Source organism: Eublepharis macularius, chromosome 10 (genome assembly GCF_028583425.1).
Source record: "Eublepharis macularius isolate TG4126 chromosome 10, MPM_Emac_v1.0, whole genome shotgun sequence".
NCBI classification, from domain to species: Eukaryota; Metazoa; Chordata; class Lepidosauria; order Squamata; family Eublepharidae; genus Eublepharis; species Eublepharis macularius.
Window position 1 is genome coordinate 90,172,768 of NC_072799.1, and position 17,592 is coordinate 90,190,359.

Here is a 17,592-nt window from a genome sequence, read left to right on the forward strand (position 1 = left end):
GCTGCCAGACATCTATATCAAATGCTAGAATATGTTGTTGACTGCATAAAGGGAATCATTAAAAAACACTGTTTCATTGGACCAATATTTTTTTTAATAGTAGGCTTTTTAACGCACTAGTTTTATGAGTTTATGACAAGATGCAAGTGGAAAGACACAGAGAACAAATATTTGGGTTCAAATAAATAGTGATTACAAACATTTCAATGTTGACATTAATGAGGTGCTGCTCTCTAGCACGCTGCACTGAATAATATTAAATGAAATACCTGTTGGTCCCATTCTACTTTATGTGGAACACAGTAATGAGCTTTTAATCCTGTGCATGTCTTCTGAGATGCTTTTGGTGCTTAATTATAAAACTGGAAATGTTCGCAAAGTAAGGGATGGGGAAATTATTGCTTATGATAAGTCCACACATACCCTCTTGGTTTACTCCCCTTGGTGAAAAATGCGAATATAATTGTACTTAAATACTATAGAATAAGATTTTTAGTTAATCTCTATTAATATGTAGTTTACCTTCTCAGTGTTGAGGAAAAATTCACCTTTTCCTTTCCCACAGTATTTTGTTGCATAGAGCAGGTTTAAATGAGATATGTATTTCTCCTACTTCCCCCAGGCATGTCGCAAAACCTTACCCTGTGGTTTTCATGCCTGTGAGCAAGTTTGTCATGCTGGTCCCTGTGGGGAATGTCCTCGATCTGGAAAAAGGTCCTGTCCATGTGGAAAATCAAGCAAGTATTTATTTTCTGCCTGTATACATCCAGTTGGTCCCTATAGATGTAATAAAACTAAAATGATATGGTAAATTTTGGCCCATGCTTATGGTGCATCTTCTTTGCAGATCACAATAAAATTGACTAAATACAAGCCCCCGTGTAGCTTTATGAGTAGAGATGGGCACGAACAGCGATACGAACAAAAAAAAGCAACGAACAGCCCAATCTGCTGTTCAGCTGTTTGTGAGGCCCCATTCTAAATGAACAGGTGGTCGTTGCAAGCCTCGTTCGTTGCTGTTCGTCAAGCACCTCTGGCACCTGCAATCAATTTCCTTGGCAACTTAGGCAGGGATTGCCTGAATTCTGAACTCCTGCTGTTGCCCTGGAAACCCCAATCTAAACCCAATTTAGCTTGATAGGCAGGTCTTCCTTTCAAGTGTGGAGCTCCAAATTTGTTACAAGGGAGCAAAGAGCAGGGGGGAGGGGGGCTCCCAGCTCTGACTTTGCAGACAGCGGAGAGGGATAGAGTTGCTGTTGGCATTTTGATAGAGAGAGTGCATTGGAGCTTGAATTTTTTTTGCGTGTGGTGGGATAGGGATCTACCCCTTCAAGTTCCAGGGCTGCTGCCAGGCTCTGGGGCCAAGCTATTATTTATTATTGGTACCTTTCCTGGTGCCTGCTCAGGTAAGGTTTCTGGGAGTGGTGCGGTAGGAATCTTGACTTGGATGATGACCGGAGGAGAGCCTGCTGGCCCCTACGAACAGCCAACCATGAACATGTTTGTGAACAGGACCATGTTTGTGGTTGTTCGTGAGTCCCTGTTCGTGGATGACAACGAACATCATGTTCAGATTTTTTTTCTATTCGTGCCCATCTCTATGAGATTAGATCAAAGAAACACATTTATGAGATTAGATCAAAGAAACACAAAGTTTAGCTTTGTGTCTTGAAATAGCTTCAGTGAAAAAACCAGTTATAAGAAAATACTGCTTGCCTTTTTCAATTGCTTGTTAAACAGTAGCTACCAATTTTGTTTCGTCATTGCCTTAGAATTTTCTTTGCCATGTACGGAGGATGTGCCTACCTGTGGAGACAGTTGTGACAAAGTCCTTGAATGTGAAATCCATAGATGTTCACAGCGCTGCCATCGAGGTCCTTGTGAAATCTGTAGACAGGTTAGCATTTCTCTTTCTGCATTTCTGCATGTGAGCTTTTGAATAATTTTTGTTACTCTAGAGCATCTGAAGACTTCACTCGGCAAGCGTCCCTGAGGTGCAGAAAGAGCTGATAATTCCTTTACCAGCTTTTCTGTTTCACTTTGAGGCATCTTATCCCACCAGCTTCTGAGGATTATCAGTCTGACAAAACTCATGAAGTTCAGTTCTTCAGAACCAGAGGAATGTGTGTGTAACTTATTGCTATGTTGAGTGACTTAGTTTGGATCTATGGTTAAATTTATTTATTTACTTCATTTATACTCTTTTTCTGCAATGTGGGCCCAAAGTGGCATACATCATTCTCCTGATTTCCATTTTATCCTCACTACAACCCTGGGAGGTAGGTTAGGCTGAGTGTGTGTGACTGTCCCAAGACCACTGAGCAAGCTTCCATGGCAGACTGGGGATTCGCACCTGGGTCTCCTAGATCCTAGCCCGACACTCTTAACCACTACACCACCCTGGCTTGCATGATAAATGCATCATGCTATATAGATTCAAAACACCCTTTCCCTAAACAATTCCATTTAAGAGTGGCCTTCGAATGTCGGAAGCCTAGTACTGAAGGCAGACTTCCCTAACAATCACTATTGGGCACTGTTCCAAGAAGATCCAAAGTTAGATGGTTGAGATTCCAGGGTTAGCTCTGTGTGTGTGTGTGTTTAACCACTGCATTGACTGCTAGTTGCATGAAAGGCCATGTTCTAAGATACTGTTTTACTGTATCTGAAATCATATGCCTTCCAAACTTTGCACTTCTGTACTTAATTGTGTTTGATTCTCTGTTTTTTGTAGTCTACCTGGCTTATTTCTTAAGTTGGTAATGAGGAGGTAAACAATTTCTTGGCTTTACCCCTTTAGGCATTACTGACTGCAGCTACATGCCACCCCCTACCCCCAATTTCTCTCTGACTTGGTAGTGTTCTATTTGCAGCGATACATATTGTGTACAAGACCTCTGTTCTATTTTCCATCAGGAAGTAGCTATGCAGCTTAGCATAGCTAACTTACTTGCCATAATCAGATCCCTTTGCCCAGTACTTATTTCATTCTTGAAGGCTTTTACTTGCGTAAGACCTTGCCAGATGAATTTTGTTGTTAGAATTAAGGCTCTACTTATGATTTAGTTTTCTTCCTCCTATGTTTTTCCCAGGAAGTTGAAAAGCAGTGCCGCTGTGGAAAGCATACGAAACAGATGCCCTGCCATAAACCATATCTTTGTGAGTCAAAATGTGCAAAAATTCGTGACTGTCAAAAACATCAGTGCAAGAGAAAGGCAAGTACTAAAGATGCACCAGATCTATTTACTAGTTCCTGTTACTTTGGTTCAACTTCTTGCCTGAAAAAGACAATCTACTCCATGACAATCTACAGTCTACATGAACATACTCAAGAAAGCCTCAGCAGTTTTTTTTACATACCGCATAAGATGTTTTGCTATTCCTTTCTGAGTCTAAAGTGTTTATAACTTCCTCGTCATTTTGTATTGCATTTTTGTGTGATGTTGGAAAGAAATTTGGTTAGGGATTGTCTGATTCAGGGAGTATATGTTGTACTTTTTTGTGCATTATGTAATGATTCTGATGTGATTGTACAGCCTCACCTCCCAGTTCTGTGTGTTGACCACAGCCAGTCCAGCAAGCAGGCAGGCAGGATGTGTGTCTCCTATTTGTGAGACTGAAAGCTCTTCCTTTCTCAATCTCAGGTTCATTCCTGGGGTGCACCCAGGCATGAATTCTAGACTCAGCATAGTTAAAGGTAAGTTTATTAATCAAGGAGCATCTCCAAAAGCATTAAACATTCTTACTCAGGCAACAGGCATTAAAACAAGAAATCCTTACAGTTGCTAAATATTAAAACTGCCTGTCTTAAACTTAATAGCTAGCTACCTAAGCATCTCTAAGTAGTTTCCATTGTTGTGTATCTCACCCATCCATCAGAAAACGAGCCCTGTCTCATACTTGGTTGATTCAGCATAAGAACATGCTAAGGTGATAAAATAGCATGCAGCTTCCAGCTTCTCTCTTGCATACGTGCATCATGTTAAGGAACTAGTCAAGGGAAAGAACTAAGTAAATTGAGAAACCATCTTTTCAGGCCTCGGTGAGTTGCCAGGCAACTCAGGTACCAGTCAGGACTAAACCATTAATTGGCATTACAGCTGTGTGAAAAACTAGAGCGTCAAGCACACAGCTCTCTTAGGGCAGTCTCTCTAAGGTCGAATCTAGGGAACTTAGAGACTGTTCCACAGGTGTTTCCAGTCAGCTCAGCAAACCCATTCTTGGGCTTGGCCACCAACTTTACAATACTTACAACCTAAACCTATGTTCAGCCATTTTTCCCCAAAGACCCTGTCTCAGTAACTTCATACAAATGGCAAAGCACTAAATGAATCCAGAGAAGCTTTTGTCTCATACATTGTCTCCTCTTCTTCCTTCACTTTGCGTATTGTGAGATCACTAGTTACTTCCAAAGTGGTTTTTAAGGTTTTGTTTTTATGTAAAATAAATGCCGGAACTAGCAAACTATCAGTGCCATCCTAAGCAGAATTATGCCTTTCTAAACCCATTGACTGCAGGGGACTTACAAGCATGTAACTGTTAGGAAGGTGGTATGTATGCAGTGCTTGCCCTGCAGTGCAGGTCAGCAAACCATGCTTTCGTGCTTACAGTTTGCTGATTTAGATGCGTAATGGTAAATTGCAGGGTCAAAGGGTCATGAAATGAAGAAAGTACAGGTTAGAATGTAATTATGTAAAATTCAAAATGAGCAAGAAGAACGCAGAGACCATTCGCTAGTAACATGAAGCTGCTTCATGTTTGTAATGGGTGGGGACTCCCAGATTTCGCTTAAGATAGTTGATACCTGTAATGAGTAAGACATCTCATGTCATTGTTCAGGCTGGGGAAAGGTAGTGTGAAACCACTTTAATGAATCCCAATTAGGCAGTTTCACATTGGAATCTCCCTTTAAAAATTTTTTTTTGTTGGAGAATTGTGACCTTCAAGTCAGAAATAGTGTCCCCAGTGAGACTGAAATATTTGCTCCCTGATTTCTGAATATTGTCATTTCAGTCGCTGTCTTGTGTCTAAGGGTGTGCAATCTGGGTCTGGGAACTGGCAACCGCCCCCCCCCCCCCCTGGTTTATGCTGATCTGGCATAATCCAGCTATGCTGATTTCCCAGGGCAATTCCCAGATTGGATCTGGGCACCTGGATTCACTGGGCTGGATTATTTGGATGTAGGCAGCCGCCATAGGCAGCCACAGCAGCAGTGACAAGAGGGCAGCTGCACAAATGGAACCAAGCTCTGCACTGCTGCAGGAGAGTGGGGTGAGGCTGGTGAGGTGGAGGAGGAGGCAGCAGGCAGAGTGGATTTCCAGCCCATTCTGCCCCTTCTCCTGTCTGAGCTGTAAAAGAGCCCTTCAACCCGTCGCCTTTTAAACTCCATGGCTTGGCAAGCCTTTCATCCCCCCCCCCTTGTTTCAGTAAAGGGATTCTCCGATTGACACTGAAATTCTCTGGTTTGATAACAATAAGTTTGCAAGGGAGTTATGTCAAACCAGAGAATCCCAAGAAAGGGAGGGGGAAGCTGCAGAGTTCAAAAGGCTTGAAAATGTTTCCTCTATAGGAAACAATGGAGAGTGGCTGGGGGGGCTGCTTATTCAGGGCCTCATAGAATTGGACCCAAGGATCCAGTCCTCCTGAAATTTGGGAGTCTTTAGTGGACAGTGAGGAGTAGGTCCTCAATAAAGTTGATGGCGGTTGCTTAAAAAATGCCCTTCCAGCTCCCCGGATATTATTTCCCATAGGAAGTAATGGCCAGTTAAATCTGGGATTCTGTAACCCAATTCGGAGAATCTGACCTGGATTTCAGGGATCCTGGATTTTTTTAATCCCTGAAACCTGAATATTGGGTTGCCAGGTCCCTGTACCCACCCAGTGTGCGTGTGGGGTTCTCACTGGAATGCCAGTCCTCGCACCCGTGCGCTCCCAGAAGTGACATCATTGCACCAGCTGCAGGAGTGCTCCTGCACATTCCGGGAGCCTCAAAACTGGACCCAAAAGAAGAGCCTGGAGTGCCTGCTGGTGATGGGTGATCGCTGGGTGACCTCCTGCCAGTTGCTATGGGACAAATCGCTAGGAGGTTGCCCACCACTGCTAGGCACCTGGGATCCCTAATTACCCAGATTTTGGGAGGGGGAGGTGCACACACATACTTGTATCCATTTATTCTTTTGCATTGGGATTGATCTGTTCATCCAGGCAGAGAGTAGAAAGGCATTGTTGACATATGATGACATACTTCACATTGGAGGATTCGGAAGTGAATGAGTTCAAGATGTTATTAATTTATTGCATAAGAACAAAGTTGGGATCTAGGTTTCTGGCTTGTTAGTAAGGAGCTGTCTTCGGCTAGGGGCCTCTCTGTAAGCAAAGAAAGGCCTATGAAAGAAACATAACTCAGGATGGTCTGAATATCACTGATGATGTGTTGGACTGGTCTGAGCTGGGAATTTTTAGGCTGACAAGAAATAAGATGGGTCATTTGGACCCATCTTATTTCTGGTTACCAGTTCACCTTAATCAGTGTGTTTTTTCACTTTGTATGTTGGGTATTGTAACTCTAAGGATGCCTGGGAGGAGGCAGAGAGGAGGAGTATGTACTTCCTAGGTATGTACATTAGTACTTCAAATAAGAAAGTCAGATATACTGGAGAAGTTTAGAAAACAAGATTATTGTTAGAAAGAAACACAGATGCTAACTCATCTCAGATAACAGACATTTTTAAAAAATCTTCGTGACTTCCTTGTAGATGGATAGCCATTAACTGACAAGCAGTTTTATACTTCAAAACATGTCTTTGCAGTGCTGTCCTGGAAACTGCCCACCATGCGATCAAGCCTGTGGGCGAACGTTAGGATGTCGGAATCACAAATGTCCTTCAGTCTGCCATAGAGGTAAGAATGAGCAAGAAATCCCCCCATGGGTTATTTAGTGCTTATAACTAGGAATGTGCACTATGGGTTTGGGATTCAGGTTTTTAACCCAAATTGGGCCTGATTCGGCACAATTTTAACCCGAATTGGGCTCGATTCGGCCGATTTGGCTTCGGAATGCTTTGGGTAGCGCAGCAGCACTCTTTCCCTTACCATTCCAGCAACAGAAAAAGTGTTTCATGCTTTTTTTTAGCTGATGGGAGGGGGGAAGAGGGGGTTGAAATAAAGTGAGTCAGAAGGGGGAGGAGGGAGGGGGAATCAGGGAAGGGAAGAGTGGCCAGTCCTGCAACAGCTCTCCTTCCAGCCAATGGGGATTCACTGGAAGGAGAGTGCCTTTTTAAAAATGCTGCAGGGATTTAAATTGGAAGATAGGGGCACCTTTTGGGGGGGCTATAACATGCCCCCTCCAAAGTCCAATTTCCGTAAAACTTGGGTTGTCATGAGAGAACAGGTCTTCTGCAAATTTGGTGAATTTTGCTTGCAAAATGCCACACCTAGCCACCTAGGGAAACCCCCCCCCCCATTTTCCCCATAGGGAATAATGGAGATTGGCGGTGGATAGGGGCACCTTCTTTGGGGGTCCCCTGCAAACTTGATGGTATTAGGTAAGAAAATGGCATCCCCAGGTCTCCGGATAGTTGGGAATGGAGTTTCCCATTGGAAATAATGGCCAAATCTTACCTAATATTACCGAAGCAGTTTAAATACCCAAGGCTGAAGCAGCTTGCCGCATCAAGTTTACCCTAATTTTCCCCCCACTTTGGTAAACCCAAAATGGTACTTTAAATTTTGCTCATATGGGTCTTTGCCTGCAGTTGTTATGGGAAACTCCTTGTCTTGATTTAAAAAAATTGTAGTTTTTGGTGTTGCAATCCAAGATAGGAAAGTAAAAGTAGATGTTTGTGATTGATTCCAGTTTTTAATGGCTTTTATACTAACATCACAGAGCAAGTGTAACATGATATTTGTTACATTATATGCGAATGATAGTCGTGTATAGGTAATTATTTATCATCTTCTTGCTTGTGGTATGCTTTGAGTGTCTAAGGATGAGTTTAATTCTACTAATTGGATAATTTTATATGTGAATCTCTAATATAAGTTGCATGGTAGTGAAGCTAAGTGTTTGTTTCAGAATTTTTACATTTCCCTTCCAAATTGTCCCTGAATGATAATTCTCATAAGTAGGATTACTCTGATGATCATAGATAGCTTCTCAAATCAATAAATTTTCCAGAATTGGTTATTTGTGCTATTCATTTTAGGTAGCTGCTATCCATGTCCTGAAACTGTAGATGTGAAGTGCAACTGTGGCAAAACTGTTCTCAGAGTACCATGTGGCAGAGAACGTACCACCAAACCTCCCAGGTGCAAAGAGTTTTGCAGGTCAGTATCCTACTATATAAAAGGCTAACTGTGTTCCTGACAACTCACTTCCTATCCTGGTGCATCTCCAGAGGGCGCTGCCGTGGAGGAAAGCCCAAACAAGACAGCCCATCCCTCCAGGGAAGCCCAGGATGGGATCAGGGGCAGAGCAGGTGGCAATGCTCGCCCCCGCCTTCACCCAGCCGGGATCAGGAGTGGAGCACGGCCAAAAAGAAAGGGGTGCGTCAATCTGCCGCCTGAGCTATTGTAAGTGGCAGTGAGGCATTTGGAGATGCATAGGGAGAAGGTCTGTTGACCCCTGATGCAGTCTGGAAACAAGTGTTATCAATGACAGTTCCTTGTTGGGTCTTCGGTCCTTTGAAGTTTACTATCTCCTTGTTTCATCTGGAAAGCAACATGCAAGAGACTGTTTAATGTTTACAACAGGAACAGTGTTGTTCCATGCTCTTCTATGCACTGACTTTGTCATCTCTGTTTGAGCTTCCACCTTGTTGAAAGAAGCAAATTTACTACAGTTGGCTGGATATTGTGTAATATTGTATGTGAGAACTGGATATATATAGCCTGGAAGTGTTTAGAATTAGAGTCATGCACTGTGCCACTTTATATTACCAATAATCACCTAATATACTGCTGCAATTTTTCATTGGCTTTTGTCTTGTCCCTTAGTTGTGGTTTTCCACTTTGGTTGTTCCAGGATTAGGAGTGGAGCAGGTGGCAATGCCTGCCTGCCACCTTCACCCAGATGGGGTCAGGCGTGGAGCAGATGTTAATGCCTGCCCCCCTCCTTCACCCAGCTGGGATCAGGAGTGGAGCAGGTGGCAATGCCTGCCCCCTCCCCCCAACCCAGCTAGGATAGGATAGGAATGGGATATAGCAGTGACAGATACTCAGGGATATGACAAAAACAAAGTAAACTTTTATTTTTTCAAAGAGTTTCATAAGAGTCGTTCTCAATTCTTAAAGTTACTTCACTTAAACTAATTCACACAGATCTCTTCTAAGGCTTCACACACAGTTTGCCTACTTTTCCCTGACTGAATGTTCTTTCATAAACATACTCAGATCAGGTTTCCACATAGGTTATATTTCAATAATACTTAAACATGCTCACGCAGCGCACAGCTAGCCTCTCTTTTCCTCACTCAATATTTCTCTCAGAACTGCTTACATTTACTTAGGCTGCACACAGCTTGCCTCTCTTTCCCTGACTCAATATTTTTCACAGAAATACTTAAACCTGCTCAGGCAGCACACAGCTAGCCTCTCTTTCCCTGACTGAATAGTCTTTCTCTACTCTCCGTCTAAAACTGCATTCACTCCACTCACACTGTCATCAGCCAATCATATCACTCACTCATCCCTCTCTTTCACCCCCCACTCTTCACCTATATCACACCAAGCATTTAAAGACACATGCACTCATTTACTTAAAATCATTACTCGAGCGAAGTAATGCTCAAAATTCTACAGCAAAGACTCTACTGTTAGGACGGAATATAGAGAAACAGAATGGTTTCTAATTGACAAAGGTGTCAGACAAGGATGTATATTATGTCAACCTATATGTAGAATATACAATTAAAAAACTGGATTAGATTTAGAAGAAGGTAGAGTGAAAATTGGTGGAAGGAACATTAACAATTTGAGATATGCAGATGACACCATATTACTGGCAAAAAATAGTGAAAGCTTGAAATGACTACTGATGAAAGTTAAAGGAAAAGGTGCCAAAGCATGATCAAGAACACAAAAGTAATGACTGCTGAGGAATTACACAGTTTTAAAGTTGACAATGAAGACATTGAAATGGTTAAAGATTTTCTATTCCTTGGCTCAGTCATCAACCAAACCATGCAACAAAGAAATCAGAAGAAGACTGAAACTTGGAAGAGCAGCTGTGAGAGAAATAGAAAAGATCCTTAAGGATAAGGAGGATGTGTTGCCAGGAACCAAGATCAAGATAATCCAAACTGTGGTATTCCCCATTACTGTGTACGGATGCGAAAGTCGGACTATGAAGAAAGCTGACAGGAAGAATGTTGATTCATTTGAAATGTGATGCTGGAGGAGAGTTTTGCGGATACCATGGATGGTCAGACAGACAAATAAATGGATTCTAGATCACATCAAACCTGAATTCTCCCTAGAAGCTAAAATGACAAAACCGAGGCTATTGTACTTTGGTCACATCATGAGAAGACTCTCAGGAAAAGTCTGTAAATCTAGGAAAAGTTGAAGGCAGTATGAGAAGAGAGAGACCCAAAATGAGATGGCTTGACTCAATAAAAGAAGCCATGTTAATTCAGTTTGCCAGATCTGAGTAAGTCTGTTAATGATAGGATGTTTTGGAGGTCTTTCGTTCATACGGTCACCGTAAGTCAGAAGTGACTTGATGGCACATAACACACACGTGCTAAAGTAAATCCATTGAGAAGTTGCTGAAAGCTGCTATACTTCCCTCATCCAATAACTTAGCAGTGAGAGCGTCCTCTGGAGTTGGTTTATGCGTATGGATATTATACTTAAGGCTTCATCTGACTGTTACTCAGGTAAAGTACAGGATTGTAGAGTCCAGTCTCTTTCTTAAAAGGAGAACATGGTCAGAAGGATATGTAATGAATCACGTTGCAAAAGATAAAAGGATTGGAATCAAAAGCTTTGCAAGTTAACAACAGCATTTGAACTGGTAGCAACAGAATGGTGTATAGTACTGCGGGCCGTCCGTCTCCAAAGAGGCCAGGTGAATTCTTTAGCTTTTTACTTCCCAGTAGGTGGAGCCACTCTCTCATTGCACGCACGGAATGATGTAGCATGTTTTGACAGTGAATGGTCTCTCTTTGTGCTGGTTTAGGTCACATACTGTTGTTGCAGCTGGTACTCAGATTATTCTATGGCTACTCTTGGCTACTCTTTGTTTTGATATACTGTCTGAATTCAGCTATTACAGTTGGTGGATTTTATTATTGATTTTAAAACTAAGAACATTCTGTTATAATGTAGTGTAATGCTTCCAGAGTAGGGCTCAAGGACAGCCTCATTTGGAGGGTCAGTTGTGGGTTTTGTAATACCTGCTTATTTACAAATATACTGAGCCAGGTGAGCAGTCCACCAGGTGCACAGGCAAGCATTATTGATCCCAGACCAGAACTGGTTTTATAGGAACAGCATCTCTCCCCAAGTTCTCAGACGCTTTTCCCCAATTGACTCTTAAAGCCTTTCTCTATGGCAAAATTCAGACTGTTCTCTTGGAGCACAGTTAAATGTGAGGTGGCATTTATTTACATATTTTATGACCCACTTTTCTCCCTGATGGGGATCCACGATGAAGTGACTTCTCCATTTTGGTTTTAAATGTCCCTGTGAAGTAGTTTAGGCTGAGTGTGTGACTGGCTCAAGGTCACCCAATGAGTTTCCATGGCCGAGTGAGGATTCAAACCCAGGACTCCCAAGATCCTAGGCTGACACTGTGCTACAGAGTGGTCAGCCTGGGTCCTGCTTAGTTCCCTATAAATCCTGAAGGAAGGGTGGGAACATTTTTACAGTTCATCATGGGCAAGCAGAAGGGGGGGGGTGCTGAATACTTCTGCTCTTGGGCTTCCCCCAAGCTGGTCAGATTTAATTTTGGTCTTTGATGCCCATTAGGAGAAAACAGCTTTTTTAAAAGGGGAGTTGCACTTGAGGAGAGAGAAACCTGGGACAGAGAGTGCCCCCCTTCCACTCATCCATATTGTGCTTTAAATTATTCTGTCCCTGCCTCACTGCTGTATGGGGATTTAGCAGGAGACCCAGTTCTGCACATGGGTGTCCTGCTGTTAACCTCTGATTCTGTCTTTAGCACCAATACGCTTAGGCAGACAGCCTTTGAGCCCTGCAGCTGTTGGTAGGTGCAACCTGCATTCCAGATATATGGAATAGCTGATGCTTAGCTTGATGACTTGTTGGGGACTGCTACAAATGCCAAAGTCACTGCAAATGCTAAAGAGAATTGAAATAAGTACATTGCAAAAGAGAGCATGCCTGAAACAATATTAAATAATGAATGTTAAGCTGCTTTGTACTCCCATAATCTAGGCTGCCAACAGTAAGCTCAAAAATAATTTTACCTTCTGAGAGATATTTTGGTCTTGATAGATATCTAAAGGAAGGAATCTTTGTAACTCTGGAAGAGACACTAAAAGAACTGCTTGTAGATGGTATGGCCTTGGCTGTTTTGGAGACTCTTTTTTTTGCAATATAATTGCACAGGAAATCTATCGGGTATGACAGTGAATCCTACGTTTATCTGAAGAGAAGTTTAAACCTTGCTATCAGTGTAATGTGCTTATTCATTTTAAAATAGCCGAGTAATGGTCTGTTGTTTCTTGCTTTCTTTAAGTAACTGTATTGAAATCCATTGACCTAATCCTTGGCTGTGCTCGATTTCGCTTTAGGCAGCCACCAACTTGCCATCATCCCAGTCGAGAGAAACACAGCTGCCACTTTGGCCCATGCCCTCCTTGCCGTCAGCCTTGCAAGAAACCCTTAGATAAGTGCACCCATTTGTGTCCAGCTGCTTGCCATGACGAAGCACTTGTGAAGCAATCTGGCCTGGTGAGAGAATGTTTTAAGATAGTAGCACTCTGCTTATCAGGAAGAATTTGAAAAATGGGTCTCTCCCCCTTGGCTAAAAGGAAGGGGTTGGCATAAATTTACAGGTATTATCTAACTAAGATATTAAGAGCTTTTTGTTGCTCTGTTAAAATCTAATGTAATTTTGTAGTCTCTAATTTTTCGGACCTGGGACTAACCTGTAATCCCAGTTTGCATTATGAAACAGACCCGGTTTTTTCCTACATCTGCCCACTTTTCTTCTTTTTCTTTGCTTTTCTTCCCCCCCCCCTCTCTTTAAAAATGACATGGCGGTACCACTTATGTGACCCATTTCATTTTGGAAGATTACCTGGTTGTGATTTATAGCCAACCAATTAAAGATGATTACTAGTACTTTTTGTTTCTAGAAACAAGTCTGTGAAATTCCTTTATTTTTGTCCCCATCTTCTCACCTCCCCCACAAAAGTGTTGGTATGTTCCTACTTATTAGCATGTTCAGTAATGCTTTCAAATTTCGGAGGAATTTAATATTCACTGCATCATTTATGGCATTAATCTCCTAGACAAATGACAGGCCTTGCTTAGATTGGAAAGAAGCAAATGGCAAACCTTCCTTAGGAATTTCCTGATCTAAAACGACCTGCATAATTTATAGCAAAATCTTTCTTAAAAAGTTCAGTAAAAGCACTTAGTAAGTGTGGGGGGTGGGATCTAATCTGGAGAAGAAGTGTTTACTGTTGTTTAACTTTTAGATTTATAGAGTGATCCTATAATAGAGTGTCGTTTAACATTTTTCATAGTCTCATCCTTACAAAAACCATACACGGTGGTTTTGGTAACGTTTTAAATGGGGAGACTACACTGCAAGAGAGGATGATGTGATTATTTATCTTGCTTGCATCACCAGTTACCAGGGAGGGGTGCAGATATCATCTTCTCCAGGGCTTTTTTTCTGGGAAAAGAGGTGGTGGAATTCAGTGGGTTGCCAGCACAGGGCTCAACTCTTGGTGGGAGGTGGTGCCCCTGGTAACACATGCGTGTGCATAGTGCGCGCACACTCCCTAGACCACACAATGATGTCACTTTGGGTGAGGGGGGAGTTTTTTAAAGTTTGAATTGCCCTTGGAGAAAATGGTCACATGGCTGGTGGCCCCGCCTCCTGATCTCCAGACAGAGGGGAGTTTAGATTGCCCTCTGTGCCGTTGGAGCAGCGCGGAGGGCAATCTAAACTCCCCTCTGTCTGGAGATCAGGGGGCAGGGCCACCAGGCATGTGACCATTTTCAAGAGGTTCCGGAACTCCGTCCCACCACGTTCCAGCTGAAAAAACCCCTGATTTTCTCCCTGTTTTAGACATTACTAAACTGGTGTGGGCTGCACCTGTGTGGAACTAGTACCCACCCTATTCAGGTGACATCAGTAACTGATTAGTCATCACAGGTTACCTTGGTATTTAACTGGTGTTGTTAGAAACCTTGCCAGTGAATTCTGTAGTGAGTCAGGCTCTTCTTGTGGAGGAAGAAATCATTCTGTATTTTCTAGATGTTAGTGGTTGGCTTTAACTATAATGTAATATGTGTTGTGTAATAACTTCATGCTAAAAATATGTGCATTTCCTCTTAGCACCAACCTGCAGGCCCCTGGGAACAGTCTCCAGAGCCTGTTTTTATTCAGACTGCGCTGCCTTGCCCTCCTTGTCGGGTTCCAATTCCAACGTAAGCATGATATACTTTGAAATTTAATATGTCAATGTGTGTAAAGGACATGGCTCTTTTATTTCATCGTTTCCCTGGAATGTGCACTCCTGGTGAATTTTTGTTAAATATGAAGCTATTTCCTAAGCCACATAGATCAATTAAAATGACTGGATGGGTTTTGGAGGCAAAAGCAGATCTCCTTAGACTGGGTACATGCATAGACTCTAAAATAACAACTTTTGTCTGATTGTGTTTCATATTTACATTTTTTAAAATTTATTGGTCCAAGTGAGCAGAAATTTTATTTTGGATCTCCTTCTCTCAGTCTCATACTCTAAGCACTGTAGCATGTTGTCATTACACTGACGCTTCTCAGAGCTGTCTCAGCCCCACCCACCTCATAGGGTGTCTGTTGTGGGGAAAATAATGGCACTGACTTGTTAACCACTCTGAGTGTGGCACTAATCTGTCCTGAAGAGTGGTATATAAGCATGAGGTTATTATTATTCCCATAATACAAAAAGAGAACTATGGCCAATGCTGTCGAAAGCTACTGACAGATCCAGGAGCTGTCTCAGCCCCACCCACCTCACCCTTGTGGGGATAATAATAACATACTTTATAAACCACTCTGAGTGGGTGTTAAGTCATCCTGAAGGGTGGTATATAAATCAAATGTTATTGTTGTTGTTACACTGGCTCCTCATTGAATTTCTTACTCCAAGAAATTTGGCCCCCACAATTCTACATTCTGACGGCAAGAGCGGGTCTTTGCCTATATCTTAGATCCTAAGAGCTGAGTGATACGGTTATCCTACAAACAATGTGGCTAAGGCAGTCAGCCATTAAAGAATGACCTTATAACTAACTGAATCAATGAAACTTAAATTTGCATATTGTCAAGACATTAATATAATTACCATATTAAAGAGACCTTCCAGTTCCTAAATGAAAAGTATTGTATAATTTCTTGTTAGAAGCAACCTGTTTCTCTTCTGTTTTTTACAACATGTTAAACCCAAATTTTAATCAATTAATGTTTAGCTTAAACCACTTAAGGTTTGCAGTCTTTGGGATGTATGTTGACTGTCATGATGCCTGCAGTTTTGTTGAGTGCTGAATTTCAGGTGCTTGATTTAAAGCAAAGGCTAATATTCAAATTGTTTTGACTTTTCTTAACCATTCTATGTTTGCAGGCAGTGCCTGGGGAAACACGAGGTAAGTAATGATAGCTGTCAGCCTTTGGAACAAGTCTGAGCCCTGCATAGCTGAGTTCTAATAAAAGTTCTCAGATGAAACCTTTGCATTCAATTGATTTGACATGAGGTTTACTTGCAACTGCAAGTATTTTGCTGCTTAGTCGAAACCCACAAATAGTTTTTCATTTGAGATTTGCTGGCTTTTCCATCAAGGGAGCATTGCAAAAATTGTTTTAGGAAATTTGTAAGAGTGAATTTCTAATTAATCTTGATGAAACTTTAAACTTTTGACATCTTGTTTCAAGCAAAGTGGAATGCTGCTAAAATGCTCTTTTGTTAGTGTTTACTCTGATGGTTTAGCATGAGCTTTGGTTTTATAGAGCTGCTACTTTATGGCTTTTCCAAATTGTTTAGAAATATTTACATGAGCCCTTCTGGTGCAGTTTATACTTGATGGCTTGATAAATCTTGTGGTTCTTCTAGTTAATCTGCAAATGCTGTTTTGAAAATTGATATTAACTGTTACTTTGGCAAGTGTGAGGCCTACAGTAAAATATTAAAACATAGTAGTTTTTGTTTTATAATGCAGTGGATATTATACCTGGCAGCTGAACAGTGAGACCTGCTGTGGTGGTGGTTTTTGTCTGACGTGCCTTTGAATTCTGTAGTGTAAATGGAAACAACCATGGGCTCTGTCTTGAATTAAACTATGCTGCTATCTTTTTTGGGATGTTACAAAACATTGAAGATGGGGATAGTTATGGTTTTTGAGTAGAGGAAAGACGATTTTGAAGACTTTAAGCACACCCTTTCTACTGGCAAAGGAGGGAAGAGGGGGATTGGAAAAGATTGAGCTGATAGCATCTGGCAGGATCTATCTTAATGAACATATTTTAGAAATATTTTTCTTTTCCATTTTAACTCTGCCCTGATTCACACATGCAGAGAGAGACTATAGTGGCAGAGGTCTGAAGTCTTAGAATGCATTGGACCGCTTCAGACATCAGCTGGAGGATCACATCTTGAAATGTTCTCATATGTTAAAAATACCAGCACAACATGTAAGGGGAGTGGGGGGGGACTTCCTCTGCTGTTTACTTATTTTGAGGGATGGAAGCTGGCCCTGTGAGTGGGTGACCTAAAGAGGGTTGGAAGATGTCTGGAAAGACCCTGGTGGAAAACTTGTTTTGGAACTGATAGGACATGGTACGGAGCCCATTGGAAAAACTGTGAAGGGGCAATGAGAGCAGCAAGTGATTTACTCACATGAGCAATATTATGCGGGAACTACAAACCAATACAAGACCACAGCTCTCCTTTTGTGAAAAAAGCTACAAGTTCCATATTTTCTTTCACAGAAGAGGAGTTGTAATAACACGTAACTTAGAAATTGCAAATTTACATTTCTCAAGTACATAATAACAGACACAAGCAGTTGCTTCTTTGGTTTGGCTGCCTGACATATTGTTTGAACCAGCATTAAGTGAGCATTATCCAACGTTGTCAATGTTTTCTTCTTAGAGTTCCAGTTCCTATTCTGCCGAGTTATTTTACCTTTTTAACAGTTCCAATTTTTCATCAACTTTTTTTTGGCTACAGTAAATGCTTTACCACTTACAGAATTGTGGGGCTGCTGCAAGATTCTGCCCTTATGGTAGAGATAAAATTGAAACTTTACTACATTTTGTATTTAGTTGTAGATTGTATTCATCCCTGTTTTTCAAGGTATTTCAACATCTTCTAACGCCTAAGTCTAAACCTTTATAGTTTCAAGAACAGA

General features: G+C 41.7%; 1 protein-coding gene across 1 annotated transcript in view; it reads left to right on the forward strand.

Moving 5' to 3' along the window:
* The window catches only part of NFXL1 (nuclear transcription factor, X-box binding like 1), a 95,383-nt gene that overhangs the window by 12,662 nt on the left and 65,129 nt on the right, over positions 1–17,592 (forward strand). Inside the window, exons 8-15 of the mRNA XM_054990555.1 lie at positions 623–737; positions 1,773–1,897; positions 3,093–3,215; positions 6,810–6,900; positions 8,205–8,325; positions 12,759–12,918; positions 14,540–14,631; positions 15,810–15,831. Coding sequence (XP_054846530.1) covers positions 623–737; positions 1,773–1,897; positions 3,093–3,215; positions 6,810–6,900; positions 8,205–8,325; positions 12,759–12,918; positions 14,540–14,631; positions 15,810–15,831 — 849 coding nt within the window. The remainder of the gene's footprint in view (positions 1–622; positions 738–1,772; positions 1,898–3,092; positions 3,216–6,809; positions 6,901–8,204; positions 8,326–12,758; positions 12,919–14,539; positions 14,632–15,809; positions 15,832–17,592) is intronic.